Raw genomic sequence first — 23,740 nt, forward strand, 5'->3', positions numbered from 1 at the left:
GGCTGCGGCTGCGACTGCGGCTAGCTAGCAGCATTGTGCTGCCTCAGATACAAAGATACACGCGCCAGATACAGATACAGCTGAAGCCAAAGCTCTCGACTAGGCTACATATGGGATGGGAGTTGGTTTATGAGTTCCCCACTACCTAAGTGACACAAAACGGCGGCTAAATGATGTGCAGATAGTTGCCGAGTTCTATAAATAAACAGATGTCGAGTCATTCCAGACCAGACGGCTAATTAAAATGAAAGTTTCAACTGAGATTTATTTCGTGTTTGGCGAACAGCCAAACCAAGGCAATAAAGAATATTTAATCTACCGATTATAGGTCTGAACTATGGGTCCCACAAAGATTGAGATAGCATGATCTATGTGGCTTAGCCGTGCGACGCGACAGATGAAATATACGCATACTTTGAGTGCCAAATCATTGGGATTGAGCTCCCAGCATCACCTACGAGATCGGTGGTAAGTCCAAACTGAAATCATTTCACCATCTTTTGCATGCTGATCACCTGGAGAGAAAAAGTCACCGCAAGCGAGCGACCCTAGAACGAATGGATGCCCTGAAAAACCCGCTGACTAAGCCCCTGCCTGACCAAAGCCAAGCAACGATCCATTAGTCATCATCAGGTCGATCGGGGCCGTAATCAGAATCCGAAAAAGGTTCTTGGTACTTTTTATTAAACGAGTGTGTATTTTTTCTGGCTTTTTGCAACGCACCCAAAGCATCGTCGAGAGCTGGCCGACATTTATCTTGATTATGGCCGCTGACGCCAGTGTTCTGCTTCCTCTTTGGGCCACTGCCAGTGTTCTGAGCGCGACATAATTTATGCAAACCAGGCGATTTATGCTCCCGTCCAGGGAGAAAGTGTGATTCACCTCATTGATACGAGTGGCAGTGGCAGTGGCAGTGGCAGTGGCAGTGGATGTTGAAGTGGCATCTTGGCATGCAAAATCGCGTGGCACTTGGCCAGAGAGCGAGAGAAGGTCAGGCGAGTTCATCAGCATTGGAATCTCGGCATCTGCGATAGAGATAGAGATACTTTAGCCCATATGTATAGCAAATGCCAATTTAGAAAGTAAAAACAAATGATTAACCAAAATGGCGCAAACGTTTTTTTTTTTTTGCCAAACTCTGCTCGCGCAGCACTTTCATTCACTTTTCGGAGCTTTATAACTGTAATAAAGTGAGGGCAAGACGACCGAAAGACTACCTGACTGAAAGCCGGGGCCAGTCGACACGGGTTCAAGGCTTTCGGCCAACCCCATACCCCCATACCCATCCCCATGCCCGTGCCCGTGCCCACCGAAGATCATATAAAAGATTCTTGCGCCATTTCAGCCATTCTTCTCTTAGCTTCTTGTTATACTCGTATACGATTCTTTTTTGCTTGTATTGTTTGGCGTTATTTTTGTCTCCGGCAAGAGGGGTCAATGCACGCGACAGCCTGGACAGGCCGGGACTGTCCAAGCAGGCATATCAAGCCCCGGCTCTAGCTCTTCTTCTCACGCAATGGCTTGGCCGGGGCCAGGGCGCAGCTTTTGGGCTTAGACTTCAGCCTCTTCAGCTAGGGCCACTCGGGTTCATCATTAACGAGATGTTCTGATAAATGATTAATGGGCCACGCTGGCGTTACGGCATCAGCATGCCGACCAGCTCCAGCTCCAGTCGCCACGAGTCGCCTGATGAGCGATGAGTGAAACTTTCTCCGATTTACGATTTACTTTCTGTTTCGCAGTCTTGTAAACTCGGTTTTAGAATCTGGCCTAGGTTCGCGACTATTTTTGGCACTGCATTTGGCCACTTCACTTTCGCTGCATTAAAAGCTACGCAACTGCGAGGACGGGTACGGGTATATGCCAAAATTGTTTGATAGTAAAAAGAGTTCGTTCTCTTTATAGGTATCATCAAAACCAGTCATCAAACGAACCATCCACCTGCCGAAATCCAACATGATTTTCTGTTTGGGGTTCGGGGTTCGGGTTCCGGGGCTTGGGGTTTGGGGCTTGGGTTATGGTCGGTATGCATATGCAAATGACTTTCACTTCACTTTCGTTCATTAGTTGGGCCATTCATTCTTATTCTAATGGGCTCTGAAAGTCCATCATCGGTGAAAGGTGGATGGATGGTTGGTTTGATTGAACGCCCGCCCGACACGCCAGACCCGCCCTTTTTATCCATCGCATTTTTTTGGGGAGATTCTTTGGCAAGTGCGCAATTCTTATTCAAATTTCGTGGAAGTGCGCAAAAAACTACAAACTACAAAAGCGCGAAAACTTGTTTGGCCTGACAATTAATTTGAAATAATAAACCATGATGCCGCATAATGTTTATTACAGCTCGTTGGCTGTGCAATTTGCATAACATCCAAATTAAAATGGCCATAGAGGTTCCACCCGATCCACCTCCTCCCAGTGCTAGTTCCAGCATTGGAGATGCTTCTCCTCCTCGACTGAAGAGCATGCAATTAAACCGCTGACGTTGCTTGCCCCGGAGCAATGTTTTCAATCAATGCCAAAATTTGCCATTTGATTTCACTTGATTGATGTGCAAACACTGCAGATGGAAGATACATATGGCAGCTTCCAGCTGCCCGACACGACACGACGACACCCAGATGAGGAAGAGAATATATTCTAGCCAGCGCTAATTAGCTGCCCCAAACAGGGCACGCAGCTGTGGTGGGGGGGAGGGGAAGGGGAAGGGGAAAGCGGTCCTCTGAATTGGCAACCCTGTGCTAAAATTGACACCTTTACGCAGCGCTGGACACGCAGCTCATCAAAGCCCGAATGTGACTCGGCAGATTCTGCACTTGCAACACTGGCATGCAGCAGGAGTTGCCACGGCAGCAACATGCAACTACAATCGTGGTCGTTTGTTGTTGGTTCTAATCGATTTCTCTAACAAACAGCAGGCAGGGACAAACAAGCGACTCTCACTGCAGCCACAGCAATGGCCACAACAACAGCAACAAGTGGCAAGAGGCAAGCAGAGGTTGCCGCATGAAATTCCAAAATTTATACGCGCTTTTTCACAGCTCTCCTCCGGTGGGTGCAGCCTCCAGACAACACAGACCGAGACATGACCGAGACCCCTCCGAGCATGGGGCTGTGTGCGTTTTTCTGTACGTTTTTTATTAATCATTTGTTCTAGGAATTTACTGCATTTTTATTGAGGCTAAACCAAAGGCTATGACTCGCACTCGCACTTGCACTGGGACTGGGACTTGGACTTGGATTTGGACTCGGACCGTGAATCTCCTTCTCTGTTTGGGCCATGTGCTAAACTCAACAGCAAACAGGTTGCCTCCGCCCCAATCCTGTGGTTTTTGTTTGCCAAATTCAAATACAACAATTTATTCGTTAATACAACGACAACTGAATGCTCTAACAGGGATTGACAGATCTCATTAGCCCACAGCCAAAATGGGTACAATCTCCAGCTCCAATGCTTCGCCTCTGATTGTGGGAGAGCAAGAAAAAAGTACATAAAATATGGCATATAGAAAATAGAATTTATTGTGCGCTTTCATTTTTATAGGCAATCGCATCCCACCGTTTTCAGAGCCCACTGCAATGATGTTGCCACTGCACCCTGAGCACAAGGTGGCAGACGTGCTCATCTTCATGGCCTCTCGCCCATCGCCGCAGCTGTTTGCGCTGCAATTTGGGTCAGTTGAATCATATGCATAAAGTTCTCGTCTCCAGCTTCCCACAATTGCATTTTCCATGCCACTTCGAACACACATTCGACGGTTCGATTGGGGGCCCTGTCCGAGAAAGTACCAGAGAAAGAGGGAGAGGGAGAGAGAGAGTGGCGCGGGTATGCGGAAAGGTTTTATTAACCATAAACCAGGCTCATCAGCATGAACAGGAAATAGAGACGATATATCAAAATGGTTGCGGCAACAAATTTGCAGCTTGTTGCTGTCAGCGGTTCTCAACTATCATCTTGCAGCTCTCTTAGCCGGACTTCGAGATGGAAATGTAGCTGGAGTTCGAGCTGGAGCTGGAGTCGGAGTTGGAGTTGGAGGCAGCTTCCCATAGGCTCAGCTCAGCTTCTTGGTTATCAGATATGCCACACGGGGCAGAGAGATGTTTCTAATTTATGTGCAACAACAACGCTGCATCTTATCAACAACTAAATGACACAGCCGCTTAAATTACAAACACGCAAAACTCCAAACTCCGTACTCCAAGCAGCAAACCCCTAACGCAGCTTAGCCGCTGCATCATCATGGGTCGTAAGCCAGGCTCTGGGGGGACCTGGTCTAGGAAGTCGACTTGGTGACATTGACACTGAGGATTTCAATTGTGGCGCTCGCATATCGCATATCGAATGTGGAATGGTAACTGAGCCGGTAAGACAAGTTTAGCGAATTGCATCAGACTTTTGCCACAACGGAATGGGGCAGGACCGGACCGGACAGGGCAAAGCCAGAGTCAGAGTCAGAGTCGGAGTCAGAGCCAAAGCCATAGCCCACCCGATCCAATATGATGTAATAAGCATTCAACGAGTTGCCTGCAGGGAGGGGCGATCAAAAGCACATTAAGAATGTGGCAAAAGTACACAGATACAGAAACAGATACGGGCCCAGAGACGACGTGGCCCGGCGACTGACTCCAGCCAGGAGTGCACTCAAGGCACCATAATTTCTCATTTTTTTAATAAATGCAACCAACTGCTTCTAAAAATAGCCAGTGCCTCGAAAATGTTGCCTCACTGGTTGCCTGCAACATGTTGCCAGTTGCCCAGTTGCCAGGCCAGGGGATAGTTCCGCATGTGATCCAGCTCCAGGCACAGAGCCCACTGGTCCAGAGGAAGTATTAGGAGCAACCTGTTGCCTCTGAGCAATTACTTCAATTTGAGAATGTTGTCTGCACTTTAGATAACAAATAACTGGATATGTGTCGGCAGGGGAGACTCATGTTTATAAATAGCAGATGCGCCGCCACTGATTCAGACACTAAGTGATTACCATTCGCTCATCGAATCCATTTCCATTCATAAACTTGAGAGCAAAGGTTCTACGGCATACTACATCCGCCAAGTCGTCAGTCCCGTCAGTCCCGTCACTCGGGGAGAGTAATTAATGGATGGAATCCATTGAATGGTAATAGCCAAAGCGTGATTCAATTAGACATCCAATTGCTGATGAACTGTTAATTGAGTTTGGTGGTTTTTCGTTTGTTTGCATTTAAATTGTCTCATTTGGCAATTGTTCAGTTACAGTCACAGTCCCAGTGCCAGAGTCCACAGTCTCCAATCGCCAGTCCCCAGTCCCCAGTCCCGTACTGCCTCCGGGCCAGACCCAACCACAGCCAAGTCGAGCGGCAACAATTGACACAGAAAGCAAGCCAAAAACCGCCTAAGCGCCACTTGAATGACCAGTCGGGCACAGCATTTGGCCACAACAATGTTGTTGCCGCTTCCACAAGCCAAACACTTGTCGACGCCATCGAAGTGAAGAGTCTGCCGCTCCATCCATTCCTCGCGTGCACTCCGCAAATGGGTCAACGCCGACAAACACAATACACCCGTACCCTCCTCCGTACCCGTACCCTCCTCATCACCAGTGTTTCAATTGCTCCTGCTGACGTTTAGGTCCCATGCCCATGGATATCTAATGAAAATCTTTGATTTTCAAGCTCTGGCACGTTGCGTGTTCGTCAGCAGGTTGCACAATCCAAAGCATATAATCTGTCTGCTCAAGTTGCCTCTGATTTTGGCAGTGTCGTTCATTAGGCGTGCGTGAAAAGCAAAAATGCTTCTCTTTGCCGCAAAATTTGAATCGCAAATTTTGCCGTTAATCAATCAGTATTATATTGTCCAGCAATCAAGCTCAAGTCCGTGGTACAACCTACGCTTCATCATCATCCGGTGGATCATATTACAAGCTATATTTCCCCAAGCACAAAATGTCGATTTTGCGCATCTGAGATAGATTCTGGACTAAGACATTCGAATGTAAACAACAAAACAAATAACCAATAGACTCTTTGAGATTCTGTATTGGTTTGATTAGCCCAATCGATGTTTGGTTAACCGTTAGTAAGAGTTAATTTCGAAAACGTTCGGCTAATTGGAGTGCACTAAATCAAACATTCTAACGCTTTCTGTCCGACTTCTTTGGTGCCGGACAATTGCCGCGAGAGATCTCCTAGATACTAGTACATCTCCGAAGCGAGCCGAAACGTTCTGCTTTAGTTTAGTCATTCTCCATGGAGCGGCGAGCGGCGAACAATGGAAAAACAACGACCTTCAGCAGAGAGAGAGATGGGCGAAAGCTAAGGCCGCTTTCCACGGCTCCGCTTGCTCCAGTCCAGTCCAGTCCAGTCCAAGCCATAAGCTCATAAGCCTTTTAGCTTTGCAATTGTCTGCGCGGGCTTGCGCCCAATTCTGCCACAACCTGACAAAACACACGCGCTGCAAGAGGGCCGAAATGAAAGGCTTTTGAATTTGGCTATGGCTATATACTCGTACCCTATGTTTGCCGGGTTCTCTGGTCTATTCAATCGCCGAAGAAGCTTTCACGCCGCACAAACAAAAGGCAGAGATCGGCGAGGCAGCCAGAGGTTGGCTGCCTAATTTATCTCAATCGAATTTTATTTAAATTGAAAAAATCCATTCGGGGCTTGGGCTTGGGCGAGGAATCACAGCATAAACGCCCGAAACGGCAGACGACACAGATCGAACATTGAAATGTATGCAAATATGCACAGTTTTGATAAATTTCACGCGATTAGCATCTGAATCGGTGCGACACTTGCTATAAGTCTGAGATTCGGATTGGGTTTGGGTTTGGGTTTCGGCTTGGGTATCTCCACCGTGACCATATCGGGGCATTTCATTTGTGACCCTTATCAATGTGGGCAATGTTTTGTATCTGTTCAGCATTTGTTTAGCCGGCAATTTTATGCATTCATTAATTAAGTTGGATCCCCGGTAGTTCGTTAACCCACAGATCGGAGGCAGCGTCATCGCCGATATCGTTGGGTGACATTTTTTTAAGGCGTTGCTTGAGCTTTACTTTTGTTGATCGTTGTAAATTCGGTTTTATTGGTACTAAAAGTATGATCGGGGGCATAAGGGTGCCGTTTGATGGTTATTCTGGGGTGTTAAGTGTCCAGTCGAGTGGTTACGAGACTCGTTTAAAACAAAAGACTTAGAACACGAACTTGATGCGCGTTTTATGGCCCATCGATGGGGCAGCCTGCATGTGTGAGTCACAACATTGTATTCCGAATTGGATGCTATAAATATGACTACTATTTACAGCGCGAAAAAGTTCCCAAACCTTTCTTCAGGTCGTTAGCCCGCCCATCCGCGATTATCTGCAAATTGTTTGCTGGCTATTACTTTTGGCCAGAGACTGGGGTTGGGACTGGGACTCGGTCTGCGATAAGCATCTGCGCTAAACGGTGCCCGGTTGGCTCTGACTCTGGCTCTGACCATCGCTCAAGTCAACGACTTGCTCTCTGTCTCTTTGGGGCGTGTCCGCGATCTAGAACTGTCGCCCGAGTAGGTCCGTCCCCCGGGCAGCGGCGTTTTGTAATGCAAATTAATTTTGTAATCAGTGTATAAATAGCGATGGGGAAAAAACGTAACACGCAGCTAGTCGCTCTGCCCAGCCGTGGTTCTGCTGACTCATGAGCGACGCGTTGGACGGGTGGCAGGGGGTAGGGGTTAGAGCCAGAAAACCTGACTTTGCGACTATGGCTATGATCTATGCAAATCCCCCGTCCAAGGCAGCCCGCCACAAAGAACACACGGAGCGACAGAGCTAATTTGAGACGCGGACCAAAACATAACAGCAATTAAGGAACTATGAAAACAAATATCTTCATAAGCGTCTAATAAATGGAGGCTGAAAACAAGATTCTGTGGGGGGCTCCGTCTTATAGATGGCTTACAAGGAATCCATTAATTTCTTCTGTTTTCGATATTTTGTCATCCATCAGAAATAACTTTCAACGCACGCCAATTCCAGTGCTCAGCCATTCGTGGATGGATGTTTGTTTCTTTCCTGCCCCTCGGACCTCATCTTTGTTGCTTTTCTCCTTCTGCGAGGGCATCGCATCGCATCGCAACTAATGATTCTAATGGCTGCTCTGCGAACTTCATTAATTGTCTTATAAATATGCTGAATTAATTAATTTAAAGTGCCATTAATTACGTTTTAATAACGCATCCGAAAACAAAGAAAGTAATAAATCTGGACAGTTATATGAAATTACTAGAAATACTTGTGGCTCGAAGAAATAGTAAATCGAATTGAGAAAGTTGAGCTGAGAAAATGCTAATACCAAATGAATTCTTCTGCTCATAAATGTTGCTAATGGAAGAAATAAATTGATATTTATGGCGGTGTTTATGAGCTGCCAAGAATATCTTAAAATTTAAAAAACCCTGACCGGAGATGACTCCGCACATCCCAAGGAGAGATGGTCCCGAACGACAGGGAGTTTTCCTGCAGAAAGGAATTTGGCACAATCCTTTATTGATTTCCTTTACATGTTAGCTCTTCTTTTAGTTTTCCTGCTCTCTTCTATAAATTTCTCAACTAAATGAGAAATTTCCCATTACTCTGTTGGATCATTAGAGAAATTTTCTGGTCTTGATGTCGGGAATGCCTAGCTAAAGAGCGATAATAATTATAGTATAAATGGCAAACCATAAATATATGTAATTCCTTGACAAACGGAACGATCTGCCATGGTTCTTAAGAACAAAAAACACACAATGAGCAGACCAGGCCCCTAGTCAAGCCACTAATCTTGGGGAACTTTTAATTGCCTGGACTGTGTCTGAGTCTGGTTGGCTGTTGCCGTTACGCCCCCATCTGTGGTATCTGCTGGTTGTTGGATGCAATTCGTCTACGTCAGACGCGGCACTAAAAATAAAATGCCTCCGGGCTCGATTCAGATCTGTTTGGCTGTGCTTTGGTTCTGCGTTCTGTGTGCTGCGGCATCCAGTGGAGATTTTATTTAAGAGTGATGATGCGCTTTGAGTTAAAGTGACCAAGACACGCATCATTTTATGCGACTTTGGGTTAATTAAGCGCCCGGCCCAGCCCGGCCCGGGCCGGCCAGGTGTTGCCAGCCAACCGGGAAGACACTTGGACGCGGTCCGCCGACCCAGTTTCCACTGTGGAACAAAAGCCATGCCACGAAATGGGTTCACTTAAGGCACGACGCCCAACTCGTAAACGTGTCTGTCAGTTTAAGCCCGACAAATGGTTGCTTTCTGGCAAAGATATCTATCTATACATACATATGTGTGTGGGGGAGGTGGACAAATGTTGTCAAGCCTGGGCGAGAAATTTGCAAATAGATTCGCGACAGTTAACGGAAGAGCACTGCAGAGCTGTTAACCGAAAAACAAAGCGAGATTCTATAAGCATTTGTATCTGCCCGCTGAGCGTGGGTCAAACAACAGTCACTCGGAGTCAATGTTCGTTGAGATACAAATGTATCTACGAGTATTCGAGTGTGTACTCGCATCGCATCGCATCGCAGAGAGCGAGCAAGCGAGCGAGTGAGCGCGTGAGCGTCTCTGCTAGCCCGGTTCTAATTAGCCATGCCAGGCACAGTCTGGTATTTGCTTTGTGCACAGGCAAAAATGTCAGCTGTGCCTGGAACTATGCCTCTGCCACAGCACCTTCGCCGGTGTCCGGACCTTCTCCAGACCCTCTCCAGGCCCGGCCGTCCGGCTGGCTCTTCGGTTGATGGCTGAAGTCGAAACATACAAATTAGAGCAGATACAAACGAATGCCTCGCACAAATAACAAATTGCTTGGCGCATGGTAACAAAAGTACCGTTACACTTGAACTTGTTTTTGCCATGGCCAGAACCCGATAGAGAGAGGAGGGGTAGAGGGGAAGCGGGGCAGAGAACACTGTTCATAGTTATAGGGTTTTTATTTTGGGTCTGGATTCGATTTTTACGACTGTTTGAAAGTTTTTTGTTTCGACTGGGTGAAAAGTGAATGGCAACCAAAGAGCCAAAACTATTTTCGGTCTCCCCTCTTTCTGAGGCGTGAGCAAATTGTCAAAAACCCATACAATGCAGCAGGGGGAGGCAGGACGGGCGGTGTCCACGGGTACTCGATATTTCCAGGCAACTAACGCGATTATTATGAAATTAATGCAATTGGCCTTGACAGCCGCATAAATGCGAGGTGCTGCCGTTGGGCATGAATTTTTAACGCGACTGCGTGCGTAAAAATCATGTCAATAGGAAAGCCATTAATAATTGAGGCGTGAGCCGAGCCAAGCCAAGCCAAGCCGGACGGGGTCCCCCGGCTGTGTGGGGGTGCCTTGTCCGGCATGTGTTTGGCCAATTAGCGGCTGTCAAATGTTGTTGACTCTTGTCTTGTCTTGTCTTGTTTGTGTGTCTCCTCCCGTCTTGCCCGGCCAAAACAGTGTGACCCTGGCATTGAAGACGCGCCCGTCTCGGTCCCGGTCTCGGAGCGGCCTATCAAACCGTTTGACAGCTGCACTTGAAACGGATTTGATGAGGAGAGGCACTTGAGAATACACCTTATACACAGATGACGGATCAGATGTTGAGTGCATTTCGCCTGCAGTTTCCTTAAGCCTTTAATGAGACAGTCCCCGACGAGACATCGAAAGGAGCTCAGCGGAGGAGCCGGCGACCCGAACATGTCCATTAGGCGGCGGCTCGTCCGCCTGCCATCCGATGCGGACATTGAACCTTGAAATAGACCCCAACCAGTGGGAGAGATGGCGAAGAAAATACAAAAAGCTGGCAGAACTCATGCGAAACAAACGAAAATAAGTTAGAAATGAAAACTGGTTTGGTTTTAGCCAAGTTAGAACCTTAAATCAGCCTGAAAACAAAACCCAAGCAAAACAAAAGACAAAACTCTTACTCATATTAATAATAAAGTAGCTATAAAAGAAATATAAAAATTTCCTACATTAGATCGGGCCATAGAGAACCTTGAATGCGCTGCTAATGATACTATGGAATCCACTATGGGAAATGGAATAAGTTCGGAATGAAATCTAACTTAAAGTTAGAAGTCCCCTCTATCTAGACAGCTATTAGCGGACCCAATAAGATCTAAGATTAGATATTTAGAATTCCAAAGGCCTGCACGTGTTGTCCGATCGTATCTTTGGCAGAATGCTTAAACACACTTATCATTCGAAAGAGATTTATGATCCAATTAAGCTAAAGAACTCATCTTCACAGCCTTGCGTGGCATTGATATTCTAATTCAGTGATTTGCCATGCCCTTCCTTCAACCCGAGCACTCTCAAACACAGACTCCTTCCGGATCTAGTGCCTTTCGAGTGGCGTGTAATCATTTTGTGAATCACTAAAGCGGATTCGGATTCTGGCAAACGGAAATATCTGTCGGAAAGCGCCTTAACCTCTAGGTACCAGCACCGGCCCGCCAATCGGGCGGGAAGCTTGAGTGAAGTTGGCCACGCTAAGACCGCGCTTGCATAATCGCATACAATTCTGAGGCCGGCCGCCGATGCCAAAGAAGATTTCGTAGATTGCCAATAATCGCATACATGGGTATAGAAAATATGGTTTCGACTAATTGTCTGAGTGAGTGAAGTCGTGCGATCGCTGGCTGGCTGGCTGGCTGGCGGGCTCGGGTTCTCTGGCAACTTCAGATGATTATCATCGCTAAGACCAGGCTGGAGCTGCTCGAAGATCGACCTGGTCTGAGGCCGGAGGTAGCCTTGAATCGTTTTGCAGAAGGCAAAAGCAATACCGATAGAAATAGAAATAGCAATAGCCATAACAACAGAAAATCGTCAAATTCAATTAAACTTAAATACTTGTCGAAGCAATTTGCCGCACAACGTTTTTAAACACATTTCAGACTCATATTTGTTTTGCATTGAGCCAGGTTTATTTGTTCGCGATGTTCGATGTTCGATGGCCGATGGTCGCTGGTCGTTGGTCGCTGGCCGATTGCCGAGTCGAAGCGCTGCTAATTGCTTCCCGCGAATCGGCCATGTAATGATGATGTTTAGCCAATGGCCTACGGCTACGGCCCAGACTAGCCCAGGCCAGACCACGGCGATGATCAAGGCGGAAGCCGGAAGTGCAGTGGATACACACACCCAGGCCTGGCCACTGGTGCTACTACTGCCCCTGCTCTGGCCCTGCCCCTGCCCCTTCCAGTACACCCACATGGCGACACTTCGAGGGAGACAAACGGTACCCACGGCGTGTGGTACGAGCGACATTCGCGCACGCGCAGCTCTAACAAATTTACGAGACTGTGGCAAATGGGCGACAAATTATGCCAAATGAAAAGAGGCGTGACTGCTGTGGCATTTATGCTCGTTTTGGCCCGCCTGCAAAATGCGCCGAAAGCCGTAAAAACAAAGGCAAATGTAAATGTAAAAAAAAAGCGGTAGAACGGTAGTAGATAGAGCTCCAACGGTAGTAAGACTGTACGAGATCGGCAGTCCGGTGGCAGTCGGAGTCGAAGGCGTTCCACGTACGAGGTGGGTGTTGGCCCCGTATGAGGTGTGAGAGGCATGAGAGGTGTGAGAGGAGGCGTTCGGGTTAGTTGATTTATTCGCGCGTTTTGGTGGCGTTTCTAATGCGACAATTACAGCGGGCAGTCGCCAGATTCTAGGCACTCTCGCCTGATTTATGGCCTAGACGGGGGAATTTCACAAAGCTATTTGGCATTTGGCACACAAATGGCTCACGCAGACGCCCAAATGACAACGACGCCCCAAATAGGTAAAAGTTTTTGATTAGAACGCTCCCGGGCGGGTTCCACTCTCCATCTCGGGCCTTCGGGCTGGTTTGCTGAGTAAATATGTCAGAGTCGTCGTAACCCCCCGTTGAAGTCTTTGAGTAATTGAGCGTTAAGGCTGCCCGGCTACTGGGCTGGAGACGGGATGTGGGATATGGGATGGGACCTGGAACAGGTAGAGATAGAAATAGAGAGACCTGCGGCACTTTTGATTCATTTGGCCTGTCGAAACTGATGCAAATTTGTGCGCCTGGCGGCACAGAGAACCCCCATATGTTTGCTTTACGGTTCATTCATGAGATCTGTCTTTTAGTGTTATGTAAACACTCCAGAAGAAGCCGCAGCAGCCACAACAACAGCAGTAGATTCATATTCGTACAGCATTTTCTAAATGTAAAATCAAAATTTATGCAAATTTCGAACACAGGCAAACAGAACCGAACAGATCTGCCGAACAGCGTCGAACAAGAACCGAAATAGGGGGAAAAACAAGACAAGACACAAAAATCTGTAAATATATTTACAGTTAGAGGCGTTATCGCAAGAGTCGAGTGTTCTGGATGGGATTGGGAAAGTGGCCAGCTCCCAGGCCCAGGCCCAAGCCCAAGCCCAGAGACCCGGCCATCAGAGATCTCTCTCGCATTGCCAAAAAGTTCAGTGAACCCGATTGAAAGATGCTTAGCGGTCACTCTCATTAAGGAAACATAACTCTAATTCTGCCATGGACCGTCCTCCCCAGAGTGTCTCTTTAATTATAATTTTAGTGCTGAGAACTCTTCCGTCCCATCCCGTTTCGTACCGCCACTCCCCAATCTCCAGTTGTTACGTGAATGGAGGGTCTTGGCAGTGGCCCTCTCACCCTCTCGTAGCACGATCTATCCCTAAGTCTGGGTCGTTCGTCGCGGTCAACGTGCGTTGTCGTGGTTTTATCTAATCATCTGCAAGAGGCACCGCAGACGCAGACGCAGACCCAACTCGTATAAAATTTATGAATAATCAGCTTAATTTAGAACCTCAGTCCCCGTCCCAGTCCAAGTCCCGGTCGCAGTGCCAGTGCCAGTACCAGACCCAGTCCCAGTCCGAGCTCCGCTTCTGTTTATTGTTTTATTCAACCCAAAATGAAGTAGCGGCAGTTAAACTCAAGTCAAGTGTTCTGTTCTATTCTATTCTATTCCGTTCTAATCCGTTCTGTTCTGTTCATTTCTTTCCTTTCCTTCATTATCATTTCATTTCCCTTCTTTCGGGGCATAGGCATAGACACAGGGCGGTGTACCCATAATGGCTGCTACTTTGATATTAAAATAAATCACCGACTAAACTGGGGACAATAAATCTCGGTGATCGTGCCTTGAAGCTCCTCGGATTGGGATAGTCCCAGTGACTAACGCCTGTTTTGGGCTTAAAATTTAAATGAATGAAAGCCTTTTGGTGGTTCTTTTATGACGCAGAGGAAGAAGAGATCTACATCCTTGAAGAGGCTGCCTCCATTCGTCTTTGAATCGTTCGCAAGAATCATTTCTGATTGCTCATCGTTACTATTCCACTTAACCCATAGAATTGGCATTTCCTGTAACCATCATTAACAGCCACTCAGCATCTGATTAGTTTACTCGACTTCAGTTTAGTTCATCCGACATCGAGTCACTTCCATCCGCTGCCCTGCCCTCCCCCCAGTTTTATGGGTCCTGGACCCGTACGCATCGACGATGGAGGAGCCGGTCTATGACCACGCCATACCATACCATTTCGGGTTTTTTGCCAATTCCCAGAAGGGCATTACAGGCCCCCATACGGGTAATAAGAAGTGAGGAATTGCCGCTGGCTGCATTTTTAAGACACTTAAAAGGTTTTTGTTTCCTCTGCCACATTTTCATTGCATCAATAAAAAAGTCAACGCTGCTGCGTTCATTTGGTCTTTAATGAGCGGCGGGGGGCGGTGGTGGTGGAAAGTTCTTGGGCCCAGAACCCACTGCCAAAGATTGACAATGGAAATGAGGTACTATGTGGAAGTGGCTGCCAGAAGATGGGTTTATTTATAGCATCTCCTAAGCGTTGCCATTAAAATCTCGTGGCCAGTTGCCCCCTGATTAACTCTGGAGGTTCGTTTAGGGTTGGGGATGGGTTGCAGCGGCCCAATGCCAATTAATTGGTTGCTGTTGCCGTTGCCGTTGCCTCTGCCGTTGCTGTTGCTGTCTTTGGCCAAATGCTGTGCCTGATGCAGCTGCAGTCTGGTGTCTGGGTGCCTTGATGAGAGGCGCCAAAGCGCCAACACCCCATGCCATGGACCCAGCTTCACGTACTCAGCATTCCTGTCAGAGTTCTAGCCCGCTCCGCTCCGCTCCGATCTGATCCCTGCCCGGCTAGTGAGCTGTACTAATTAATAATAATAAAACAAAAATATCTACAAACCCCAAGCAGGAAGACGGCGCTCAGGTTCTGGCTCAGACTGGGACTCAGGCTCCGGCTCAGATTCATGTTTCCAGCCAAAACCTATCTAAGCCGAAACGAGAAAAGAATCCCAGCTTCTGCAGGCCGAAGCCATTGATACACTTGCCTCATGTTAGCTATGGGATATAAATATCAGTCATATCAGTCGGCGGAGTACCTTAAGGTAATCGTAGTGCCCTCTGAGAGGGTACAACGAGAGGAGACCAGTCGCCTGCCGTTTATTTTTAGACAATAAACCGCAGATGCAGCCAACAGAAAACGGCCAACAGGCAACAGGCAACAGCGAACGACTAATGGTAATGAGCTGCAAGCTATTTACAGTTGGGCCACGGCCTTGCAGCATGCCACCCACCCCTCCTCTGGGGGCAGCCATATATTTATGGGCCAACATCAATCTGACTTAATGCCTGTTGCGGCTTGATTAGCATGTCGATGAGCTTGAGGAAGCCATCGCATTGCCGAGATGGAGTTGCCGTAGTAGGAGGTGCAGCAGGTGGATGGATGGATGACTAGATGGTTAGACGGATGACTAGAGAGGGTTGACTGAGTGATGGGTGAGCATAGAAACACAGAGACAGAGAGGTGGGTACGAGTACGTACAACCCCCAAAAGAGTCGTTGAATGGCCTTCAACGTCCTTGGCTGTACATTTATTGAACTTGTGTATAATTATAATATATTTGCCTATTATCGAGTCTCGATTTTAGTTGTTGTTTCTGCCTTTATGGCTCACGTTTTGTGCTCGCCAAATATTATAATTTATGTGAATATTGCGATTCGAATCTCTAGCCCCTAGATAGACTCGTCTCCGTCTGCTTCTCCATACTCGTACCAGTGTCGTATCTCCCCCTGTCTATCGCCCTCCGAGCCATGTCTATTAGAAAACAATTTGTATTGTCTAAGAGTTAATCATTCATAGCGTCATCGATTTATTTTTAAAAAACGTTATTAACGCCTTAGCATATTATTTCATTTATTATGTAAAAATGCGTTTTATCGGAATATCAATTGTTTTTTTTTATGCTTTAGCACCTTCCCCTCAAAGGGAAACGGCTTCCTACGATTTTTACAACGTATCGCAGTTGCTGTGATCAAACTGTGCTGGAAATCGCAACAGAAATCACGCCATAAGTCGAATACACGTTTGAGTGGCGATTAAAAACGCGCCCGAAGAGGTATGGCAAGTGCCTCTATGGCGTTTAAAAACGCGCTGTAAGCCCTCCATGACGCATTGGATAAATCGCTGTGGCGATAAAAAGCGCACTCTTCCGTGGAATTCATAAGACAAAAAGACTGGCTGAATGCGTTTTAAAACGCACTGCAAGTCGCAGTGTCGTTGGAAAGCGCGACTTTAGTCGTGTAGGACTCGTCGCTGTGGCGTTTTAAAACGCCAATGCCCTACTGCCGCACTTGGAAATGTTGGTCAAACCTCAAAGGCAAAGATCGCCCCAAGACACATGAGATAGACAAATCAACATGCAAAACAATGCAATATTGGGAAGAAATACCCAAAAGACAGAGATCTTTTTGGAGGAGAGCTGGAAGGAGGCTTGAGAAGCACTCTTTGGCGATTCTGTGCGATTCCGGCGAAGACAAACGAAATCAAAAAGTCATCATTCGCCACGAGAAACCGAATCTCAGAATCTGAATCTCTGGCGAATCGAAATCCGCAAGTGTGAGTGTGCCTAATGAGTATTCAATTGATGCAGAAAGCCCAGCAAAGAGCAGAGCAGCCAGAAGCGGCCATAAATGGCTATTTGAAAGACGTTACAGTTCGATCGATCGAGCGAGCGCCAGATTCGAGATTCGATTAGGAGGAGAAGTAGGGTGAAAAGGCGCTGGAGAATCGATGAACGAAGAACTGCGGGCACTTCAGACGAGCCGGGCCGGCCCAGTACGCGAGGTGCGAGATGGGTACGCGATGTAGAAGTGGGCTGACTCCAAAGATAGGAAAGAAGCTGCAGAGCCAGAGCCAGAGCCGGAGCCAGAGCCAGAGAAAAACAAAAAAATTAGAAAGAAGTGCGCCTTGGGAATCGGGGTCAATAGGAAATGAAAAGTGAAATTTGTACGCTTAAAGCTCTCTGCCACGGTTTCCAGCTTTTGTTGTGTACTCTACAATATATCGTATGTAGTCGTATGTTTTTTGATTTTTTGTGATCTTTTTTCCAAAGGAACTTGCAATTTAAATATCATTAAATTCTGGGTTAAGCCTTTGTGCCGGCCACTTGAAAATTGCCACCGTATAATCAGTTTTTGACAACCGACAGGGGCCAAGCATCAGCCGCAGGCCAAATTGGCAACGACTCTTGGCCATTTCACTGTCTTCGAGTGGTCGGTCATGGGCGAGATGGCGACACTCTGTCCATCGAGTGGGAATGGATGTTTAATCAGCGAATCATTCAGCGATCAACCAGAAAGAGGGAGGCACACGTGAAAGAAGGAATTGAATGGATGAATGGATGAATGGACGGGTGCCCAGCCGGCTGGGCTATACAAATTAATACCTATTAATTATGCATGTTACTTGTAATTGCAAAAACAGAAAAGAGCATAAATAAATCTATAAACTTGCCAAATGGTTGTCAATTGCCAGGCGATATAATCAATTAGCACGACTTATGCTGCACTTGGCAACTGCCACAAGGCAGCCCCAGCGTCTGCCCTGCCCCCGCCTCTTCGACTCTACATGATCTCCACAGATCCATGTCCGAGTGGTATGGCAAGTACTTGTATTAGCCTCTAGTGTGACTCATGCGCAGCAGAGTTCGTGCCAAACGAGACCTTCTGCATATTGAAATCTGGTGAACAAACAAAATACTACACAGGTATTTTATATGAATAAAAAAAACCCTAACTCAAACGGCAGTAAAATTTAATTTCGCCGCAATTAAAAGGGCGCGTAGCTCTGGCTCGATGGGTCTCTTCTCTGGGGAGCACTTCTGGCCGTAAAGCAAGCTGAAAATAACGAGCTAATAAAAGCAGTGTACGAGTATGTACACATAGCGGCCAGGCCACCACAGGTGTCTGCCTTGAGGGCTGTGGGGGAACGGAACCTCATCGCTGACTGATGACGCGACGACAACAGCTAGAGTGTTCCTATCAAACAATTGAGTATTAATTTTAATAAATAATCACCGAGAACGGAAAAAAATAAATAAAATAAAATTATCACTGATTTGTTGTTGCGGTTTTTGCATTGGCCGACCGACGGATGACTGCGGGAGGTTATCAACACAATGCCTTGAGTCATCTCCCGCCCCGAATAGAACATGGAACACGCTTAAAAACGTATTATGGAAGACGGAAATGAATGCCAGGAGAGAAAAAAAAAAATACAAATGGTATATTGTATATTGTATAGATGGTATTCATATACGAAATACGCAAATAGTGAAAAAAAATGCCATGCATGGAGGTGAGCAGATGCCAAAGAATAAATTAAATTTGCGTATGGGCCCAGAAGAATCCCAAATCTCATATCTCGAGTCTAGGCAGAATAATCTCTTCGTGTTAGTGTTTAAATTTAAACCCTGAGCTCAGACCCACTGGCATGCGGCTTACTACCTCGTATCCGGAGATGGTGGAGAGCTGCGAAAGGTGTTATCAGCAGAGGCCGTGTTTACTTTCCAGTGGCAGAAGCTTCTGGACTGGGCTGGACTGGGCTGGCCTGGACTGGACCGATCTCCGGCGAACCAAAGCTGGTCTGAAATTACCCCGTCGAGACTGTAAAAACCTAAGCTAACGCCAACAGAATTGTTAAATACAATTTTTGGCAAACAGAAACATTTGCTGGGCAGCCGAAAAAGATGATAAATGATGCGCGTGTGCAATTCCCCCGAACAAATAGTTTCGCTTTTGTTGTTTCTCGTGTTTTAATAAAGCTTAACTAATTGAACATCTAACCAGACACACAAACACACACACACACCCTTATGTGTACCCTTAGTACGTGCGTGTCTTGGTGTAATATAATTAATTTATTAAATTTGTAGTTTGTGTTATACAAAACACCTCTAAAATGCTGCATTAAATTCAAAGATGGCTGAGGTTTTTGAACCCATCGAAGGACAGGACAATGGAACTTGACTGAGTAAATTGGCCAAGAGATTGGCAACAGAGGGAATCCCAGTCGAGTCTATGGCCTGGTCAGATTACTCAGGCACGGCGAGTTGTTGGTGAAGAGACTGGGCAGGCTGAACAGATTGAGGTAGGTGGACAGAAAGGTGGCCAGTATTCCGAAGAGCAGCACGCCCATGGTGCAGGAGACATCGCAATCGAGGCGGTGCAGGAGCCGCACCAGACGTAGCCAGCAGCCGCGCGGGGAGTTGGGCTTGGCGGCCACCAGTAGCGGCTCCATCTCGAGCTCAACCGGATCGTAGTTGAGATCCAGCGGCAGGCTGCCGTAGCTGGCTTCGGCGGCGATCCGCTGGTGGACGCGCTCCATCCGGCGAATGCGGCGGTACAGCAGTGGCGGGAGAATGAACACCAGGGGCCCTGTTATGGTGCCACCCACCACATCCATGAGGGCATCAAAGCTCGGCACAAACTCCGCCACAAGCACCTCCAGAGCCAGCACAGTAGAGCGTATGGCCATGCGCTTGAGCGAGAGGCCTGAAAGGTGGACGCAAGCAGGTCAGTGTAGAGCAGTTCTTGAGGCAATGGGGAATCTTACTCTCAGGCAGCTTGAAGTAGTTTTCGATCTGCAGGAACATGGCAGAGCTGGCCACCGTCACGGAGAAGCACAGCTGCAGGGACATGAGGATCAGCATCACGTAGAAGGGCACGCTCGTGGGCAGCGACTGCAGCAGGTTGCTCGCTATCATCGACCCAAACTTGTAGGCGGCAATGATGGACCCAAAGATGGCCACGCTGCAGGTAACTAAGAGTGGGTATCCAACCTCCATTAGTGACCATTCGACTGTAGTGGGATTTACTTACTGGCAATTCCAATCGTTGCCGCCCAGGAGACCTGGGACTTGCGCTTCATGTCGATCTGGAGCGTCAGCAGGACCGGATGGATGTCAAACTGGAAGGCCAGAATGCTGTAGCTGCTGAGCACGGTCAAGAATCCGGGTAGCTCTATGGAGAGTATAAGCCACTAGGCCGGAATAAAGCTGTTTTCATTTTACCCACCCATGGATATGCCCTCGAAGGGTGTGCCAATGGCAGGAGCAGCAAAGAGACAGAACCAGAGCAGCGCCACAATAAGGATCATCACACAGACGGCTATGATGGCGAGGCCCCTGCATAGAACGTGGAATGGAATGAAGAATACTGCATCGGAGCACCAGAATATCCTCTCTCTCACCTCATATGCTTTGGACTCCCCAGCCACATGAGCGGGCAGATGACCAGACCCACAATGATGGCCCAGTAGCAGTAAGAGAAGTTATAGTGGCCGGCGCTCATGCGCAGGACGACAGCCTCCAGGTTCTCGGCGGCCATCACCACACTGGGCACGGCCATGGCAAAGATGCTGAGATCCAGGAGCACGGAGACCAGCAGACTCACATACGGGCCGTAGGCCAGCTCCGCTAGGGCGGCGTACGGATAGTTGCGCTTCTGCAGGATCGAGGGATCCAGGTGCTCGGCCATGGTCCAGCATTGGGACAGCAGAAAGGATGTGTAGATCTGCAGAAAGATGATGGACAGCACCAGCAGAATGCCAAAGTATCCCAGTTCCACCAGCATTGCGGGGAGCGTGACGAACGGAAAGATGCCGAACAGGTCCACCACATAGAGGATGGCAATGAAGAGCGACAGGTTCTCCGGCTCATCCTCGTAGGCGCGGAAATGGGGCAGGGCACTGAAGCGGGAGCGCGACAGGAACGGCAGCTGGTCGTGCTGGTGCGAGGGCATCAGCTGCACGGACGCGCGTCTCTTGGGCAGGGCAAAGGATGGGGCGCGCGAGGGACGTGGCGCTGGTTTGACATTTTTCCGACGGAAGAAGAACATTCGCTTGGACTCGAACTCGGAACTAGACGCTGCAACACGAAAAACTCAACTGTGGCCCCGTCTAAGACGCACTCTGCAGTACTGGCAACAAGTTCTGTCGTTTGTCATCCGATACCCAATGCACAGGGAAGCCCTTGCACTGCAATGTTAAAGCACGTCGACTCTGACGCTGTCTCTGGTCAATAGCAAAGTTCAATGCCTTCGCTCCAGCTCGTTGGACGGCGGATGACCCACAAAATGGAGAAGAAATCAATTTATCCATGTGATTAAAGTGTTTATTTTTACATGCACATATCAACAATAGCTTAACCTTCCTCCATTCCTGTATCTAACCGTGAAATTGTCTTCATCCAGCTTAAAGCTGCACTTGGGCAATTTTCTGTTTCTTGGCCTCGCTCTGTGGAAATAAGAGTGCATTAGTAAGGCTTAAATATTTATCTATACATGCTACATGCCTCTAAAATCTCATCTTTCTGCATGGTGATGACCTGCACCGCCTGGCCAGGGCCCACACGCAAGAGCTTCGGGCCACGCGGCGAAGTGTCGCCACAGCAGAAGACCCGCGATGTCGTCTGCTGCATCTGCGGACTCGGGCTGTCCGACTCGTCCATATCCTGCTCGCTTATGAGGGAGCTCGTAGCGTTCTTGTTGTTGTCCGTGTAGGCGTGATTAAAGATCAAATGATTTGGACGCACTGCATCCGTTATATACTTACTACACAGTCCACGAGGTTAGGCAGGCGTGTCAGTACAACAGCAACAAAGGTTTGGTTATAGTTTAATGGGAAATACATTTGATGTGCCCAGCGGCAGAATTGCAAAATTGGTGTAAGTAAATGATACGTACACTGACCACCAAGGATCTCAACTCAAGGATTATACAATATATATTGCGGGTATTAACAGGTGTAAGTGTTAGGTTCGTGGCACGAACAGGGGCGGGTGGGTTGCCACAATAAATAAGATATATATAGTGTAAATTATATACATGCAAAAGCCAGACTGCAAATTGCGCTAAAAGGAACTTGAACATTTCTGTTTTTCTCTGCTTGGGCTCACTCACACTCCATGAAGAGACGCCACTGCATTAGAAGGGCTTGAGATATTTGCGTGTGGTGCTGGTGGGTGGGTGGTAGGTGCTGATTGTGACGATGGTAGAGCGGCTTCTGCTTCTGCGCTTGCTGCTGCTGCAGTACGCGTCAAGAGTCGCCCCCGGGCGGTGCCGGTGCATCCTGCCTGCAGTTTGAGACATAGAAAGAGACGTAGAGAGAATTGCTGGGCTGTGCGCTAGGATGATCTCTAATGTGCGGCTGGTGCAGTGTACAGTGTACAAATGTGGCAAGTAGCTAATCGAATGGCGACTCGTTCAGTGTACGTATCAGAGTGGAATGTAAGTCTACATGAGGGATGCACATTTACAAGGGAAATCAGGGGGTTTTCCACCTACGATTTAACGTTGAACAATCGCTGACGCTTGATGTATTCCAGCACCAGGTCGTCTATGAGATATTTCACCGACTGGCCGCGACTCAGAAGACGTCGCACCAGCGTGGAGCTCACTTCATTGGCCACCCAATTAGTAATCAGAGTAATATTTCGCTGAAAATGAAAATTTATATAGATACAAATTTATTTAAATAATTAATTTTACATACCTGATATTTGGTTAAAATGTCCGAATTAAATATAAACTTATCGGGATTGGATCCGCAGCGAGTAATGACCACCAGGCCATGGTTGGCCACAATATCCTCAATCTGTGGGGCACAAGTCTGTCAGAAGACCACAAATAACACTCAAACTAAACGTGGACTTACGTCGGCATCTTCCCAGAGACCAGGCACGGCAAACGACTCCAGTAAGTCTGCCCCACACAGCAGCTTTAGTTGCACTGGATCGCTGCGCTCTCGCAGGGAAGTGGGAAGCCATCCGGGAAGGGCACCGTTTGGCTCTGCATCTCCAGCACCAGAAGGAGAGTTGATGTAGTTGTTCATGAAGTTCTGGTGGTACTGCAGAACAGACTGTGTGCGCATCCACTGGCTCTGGTGCACCTCCCAGTCGGACAGCCGTATCCAGTTGGAGCTCTGAACGGCCAATTTCACCATAGCGCAGCGGTCCAGCGATGAAACCAGCCCCTTTTTTCCATATGAGTCATGGGTGGGTGAGATTATGCCGCCCACCACCTTGTGCGTCCCCTGCATCTCAAAGTGATCCCTGGCTATCTCTGTGCACGCGTCGAGTGGGTGACGGTATCGATTATATTTAGCAATTACACAATTTTTGAAACTAAAGCCGCATGCTGCTTACCAAACAATCTGAGGTGCATTGGCGTGGGCGGACTGAAGCAGCCGCATGCTATGAAGGCGATCCGGGGCAGCAAGCACTTTGTTTCTTCCATGAACGCCGACATTTTAAACCAAATTCATGTAAATATCAAATTCCAACTCGAATCGCAATGTTGTTGTTTAGACAGCTGTTTATCGCGGCTTTTTACAACACTGCAGACATGTGCGTGCTGCCAACTTCTTTCGATGTTTTCTGTGGGAAACATCGATAAAATTAATCAAATTCGTCA

The 23,740-nt window shown here is 47.7% G+C and overlaps 2 protein-coding genes across 3 annotated transcripts; both read right to left on the reverse strand.

Annotated features, from left to right (window-relative positions):
- Positions 1 to 19,143: 19,143 nt before the first annotated feature.
- mah (solute carrier family member mahogany) lies at positions 19,144 to 21,329 on the reverse strand. The gene is made up of 5 exons (XM_001358443.4): positions 20,520 to 21,329; positions 20,345 to 20,454; positions 20,150 to 20,290; positions 19,884 to 20,090; positions 19,144 to 19,822 (listed from the first exon to the last, which is right to left on the reverse strand). The coding sequence occupies exons 1-5, from the start codon at positions 21,164 to 21,166 to the stop codon at positions 19,347 to 19,349; spliced, it is 1,581 nt and encodes a 526-aa protein (XP_001358480.2). The 5' UTR covers positions 21,167 to 21,329; the 3' UTR covers positions 19,144 to 19,346.
- Positions 21,330 to 21,419: 90 nt separating this feature from the next.
- On the reverse strand, positions 21,420 to 23,666 carry Nmnat (nicotinamide mononucleotide adenylyltransferase). Of its 2 annotated transcripts, XM_003736441.3 has the most exons (6): positions 23,473 to 23,666; positions 22,983 to 23,389; positions 22,821 to 22,922; positions 22,613 to 22,764; positions 21,622 to 21,880; positions 21,420 to 21,563 (listed from the first exon to the last, which is right to left on the reverse strand). In XM_003736441.3, the coding sequence occupies exons 1-6, from the start codon at positions 23,573 to 23,575 to the stop codon at positions 21,522 to 21,524; spliced, it is 1,065 nt and encodes a 354-aa protein (XP_003736489.2). In that variant the 5' UTR covers positions 23,576 to 23,666; the 3' UTR covers positions 21,420 to 21,521. The 2 variants fall into 2 exon arrangements, with proteins under 2 accessions (XP_003736489.2, XP_002137341.1); XM_002137305.3 differs by lacking the exons at positions 21,420 to 21,563; positions 21,622 to 21,880 and adding an exon at positions 21,927 to 22,401 and having other exon boundaries at positions 23,473 to 23,665.
- Positions 23,667 to 23,740: the final 74 nt, after the last annotated feature.

This window comes from Drosophila pseudoobscura, chromosome 2, assembly GCF_009870125.1.
Source record: "Drosophila pseudoobscura strain MV-25-SWS-2005 chromosome 2, UCI_Dpse_MV25, whole genome shotgun sequence".
In the NCBI taxonomy this organism is placed as follows: Eukaryota; Metazoa; Arthropoda; class Insecta; order Diptera; family Drosophilidae; genus Drosophila; species Drosophila pseudoobscura.

What these genes read in the sequence shown, in the direction of transcription:
- mah (XM_001358443.4), bottom strand. Translation starts at nt 21,166, where the DNA reads ATGTTCTTCTTCCGTCGGAAAAATGTCAAACCAGCGCCACGTCCCTCG. An exon ending in CTTCGAGGGCATATCCATGG is followed by an intron (nt 20,291 to 20,344) that starts GTGGGTAAAATG and finishes TACTCTCCATAG; the next exon opens with AGCTACCCGGATTCTTGACC. An exon ending in CTACTTCAAGCTGCCTGAGA is followed by an intron (nt 19,823 to 19,883) that starts GTAAGATTCCCC and finishes TCCACCTTTCAG; the next exon opens with GCCTCTCGCTCAAGCGCATG.
- Nmnat (XM_003736441.3), bottom strand. Translation starts at nt 23,575, where the DNA reads ATGTCGGCGTTCATGGAAGAAACAAAGTGCTTGCTGCCCCGGATCGCC. An exon ending in ACATTTTAACCAAATATCAG is followed by an intron (nt 22,765 to 22,820) that starts GTATGTAAAATT and finishes TTTCATTTTCAG; the next exon opens with CGAAATATTACTCTGATTAC. An exon ending in CGATTGTTCAACGTTAAATC is followed by an intron (nt 21,881 to 22,612) that starts GTAGGTGGAAAA and finishes TGGACTGTGTAG; the next exon opens with TAAGTATATAACGGATGCAG.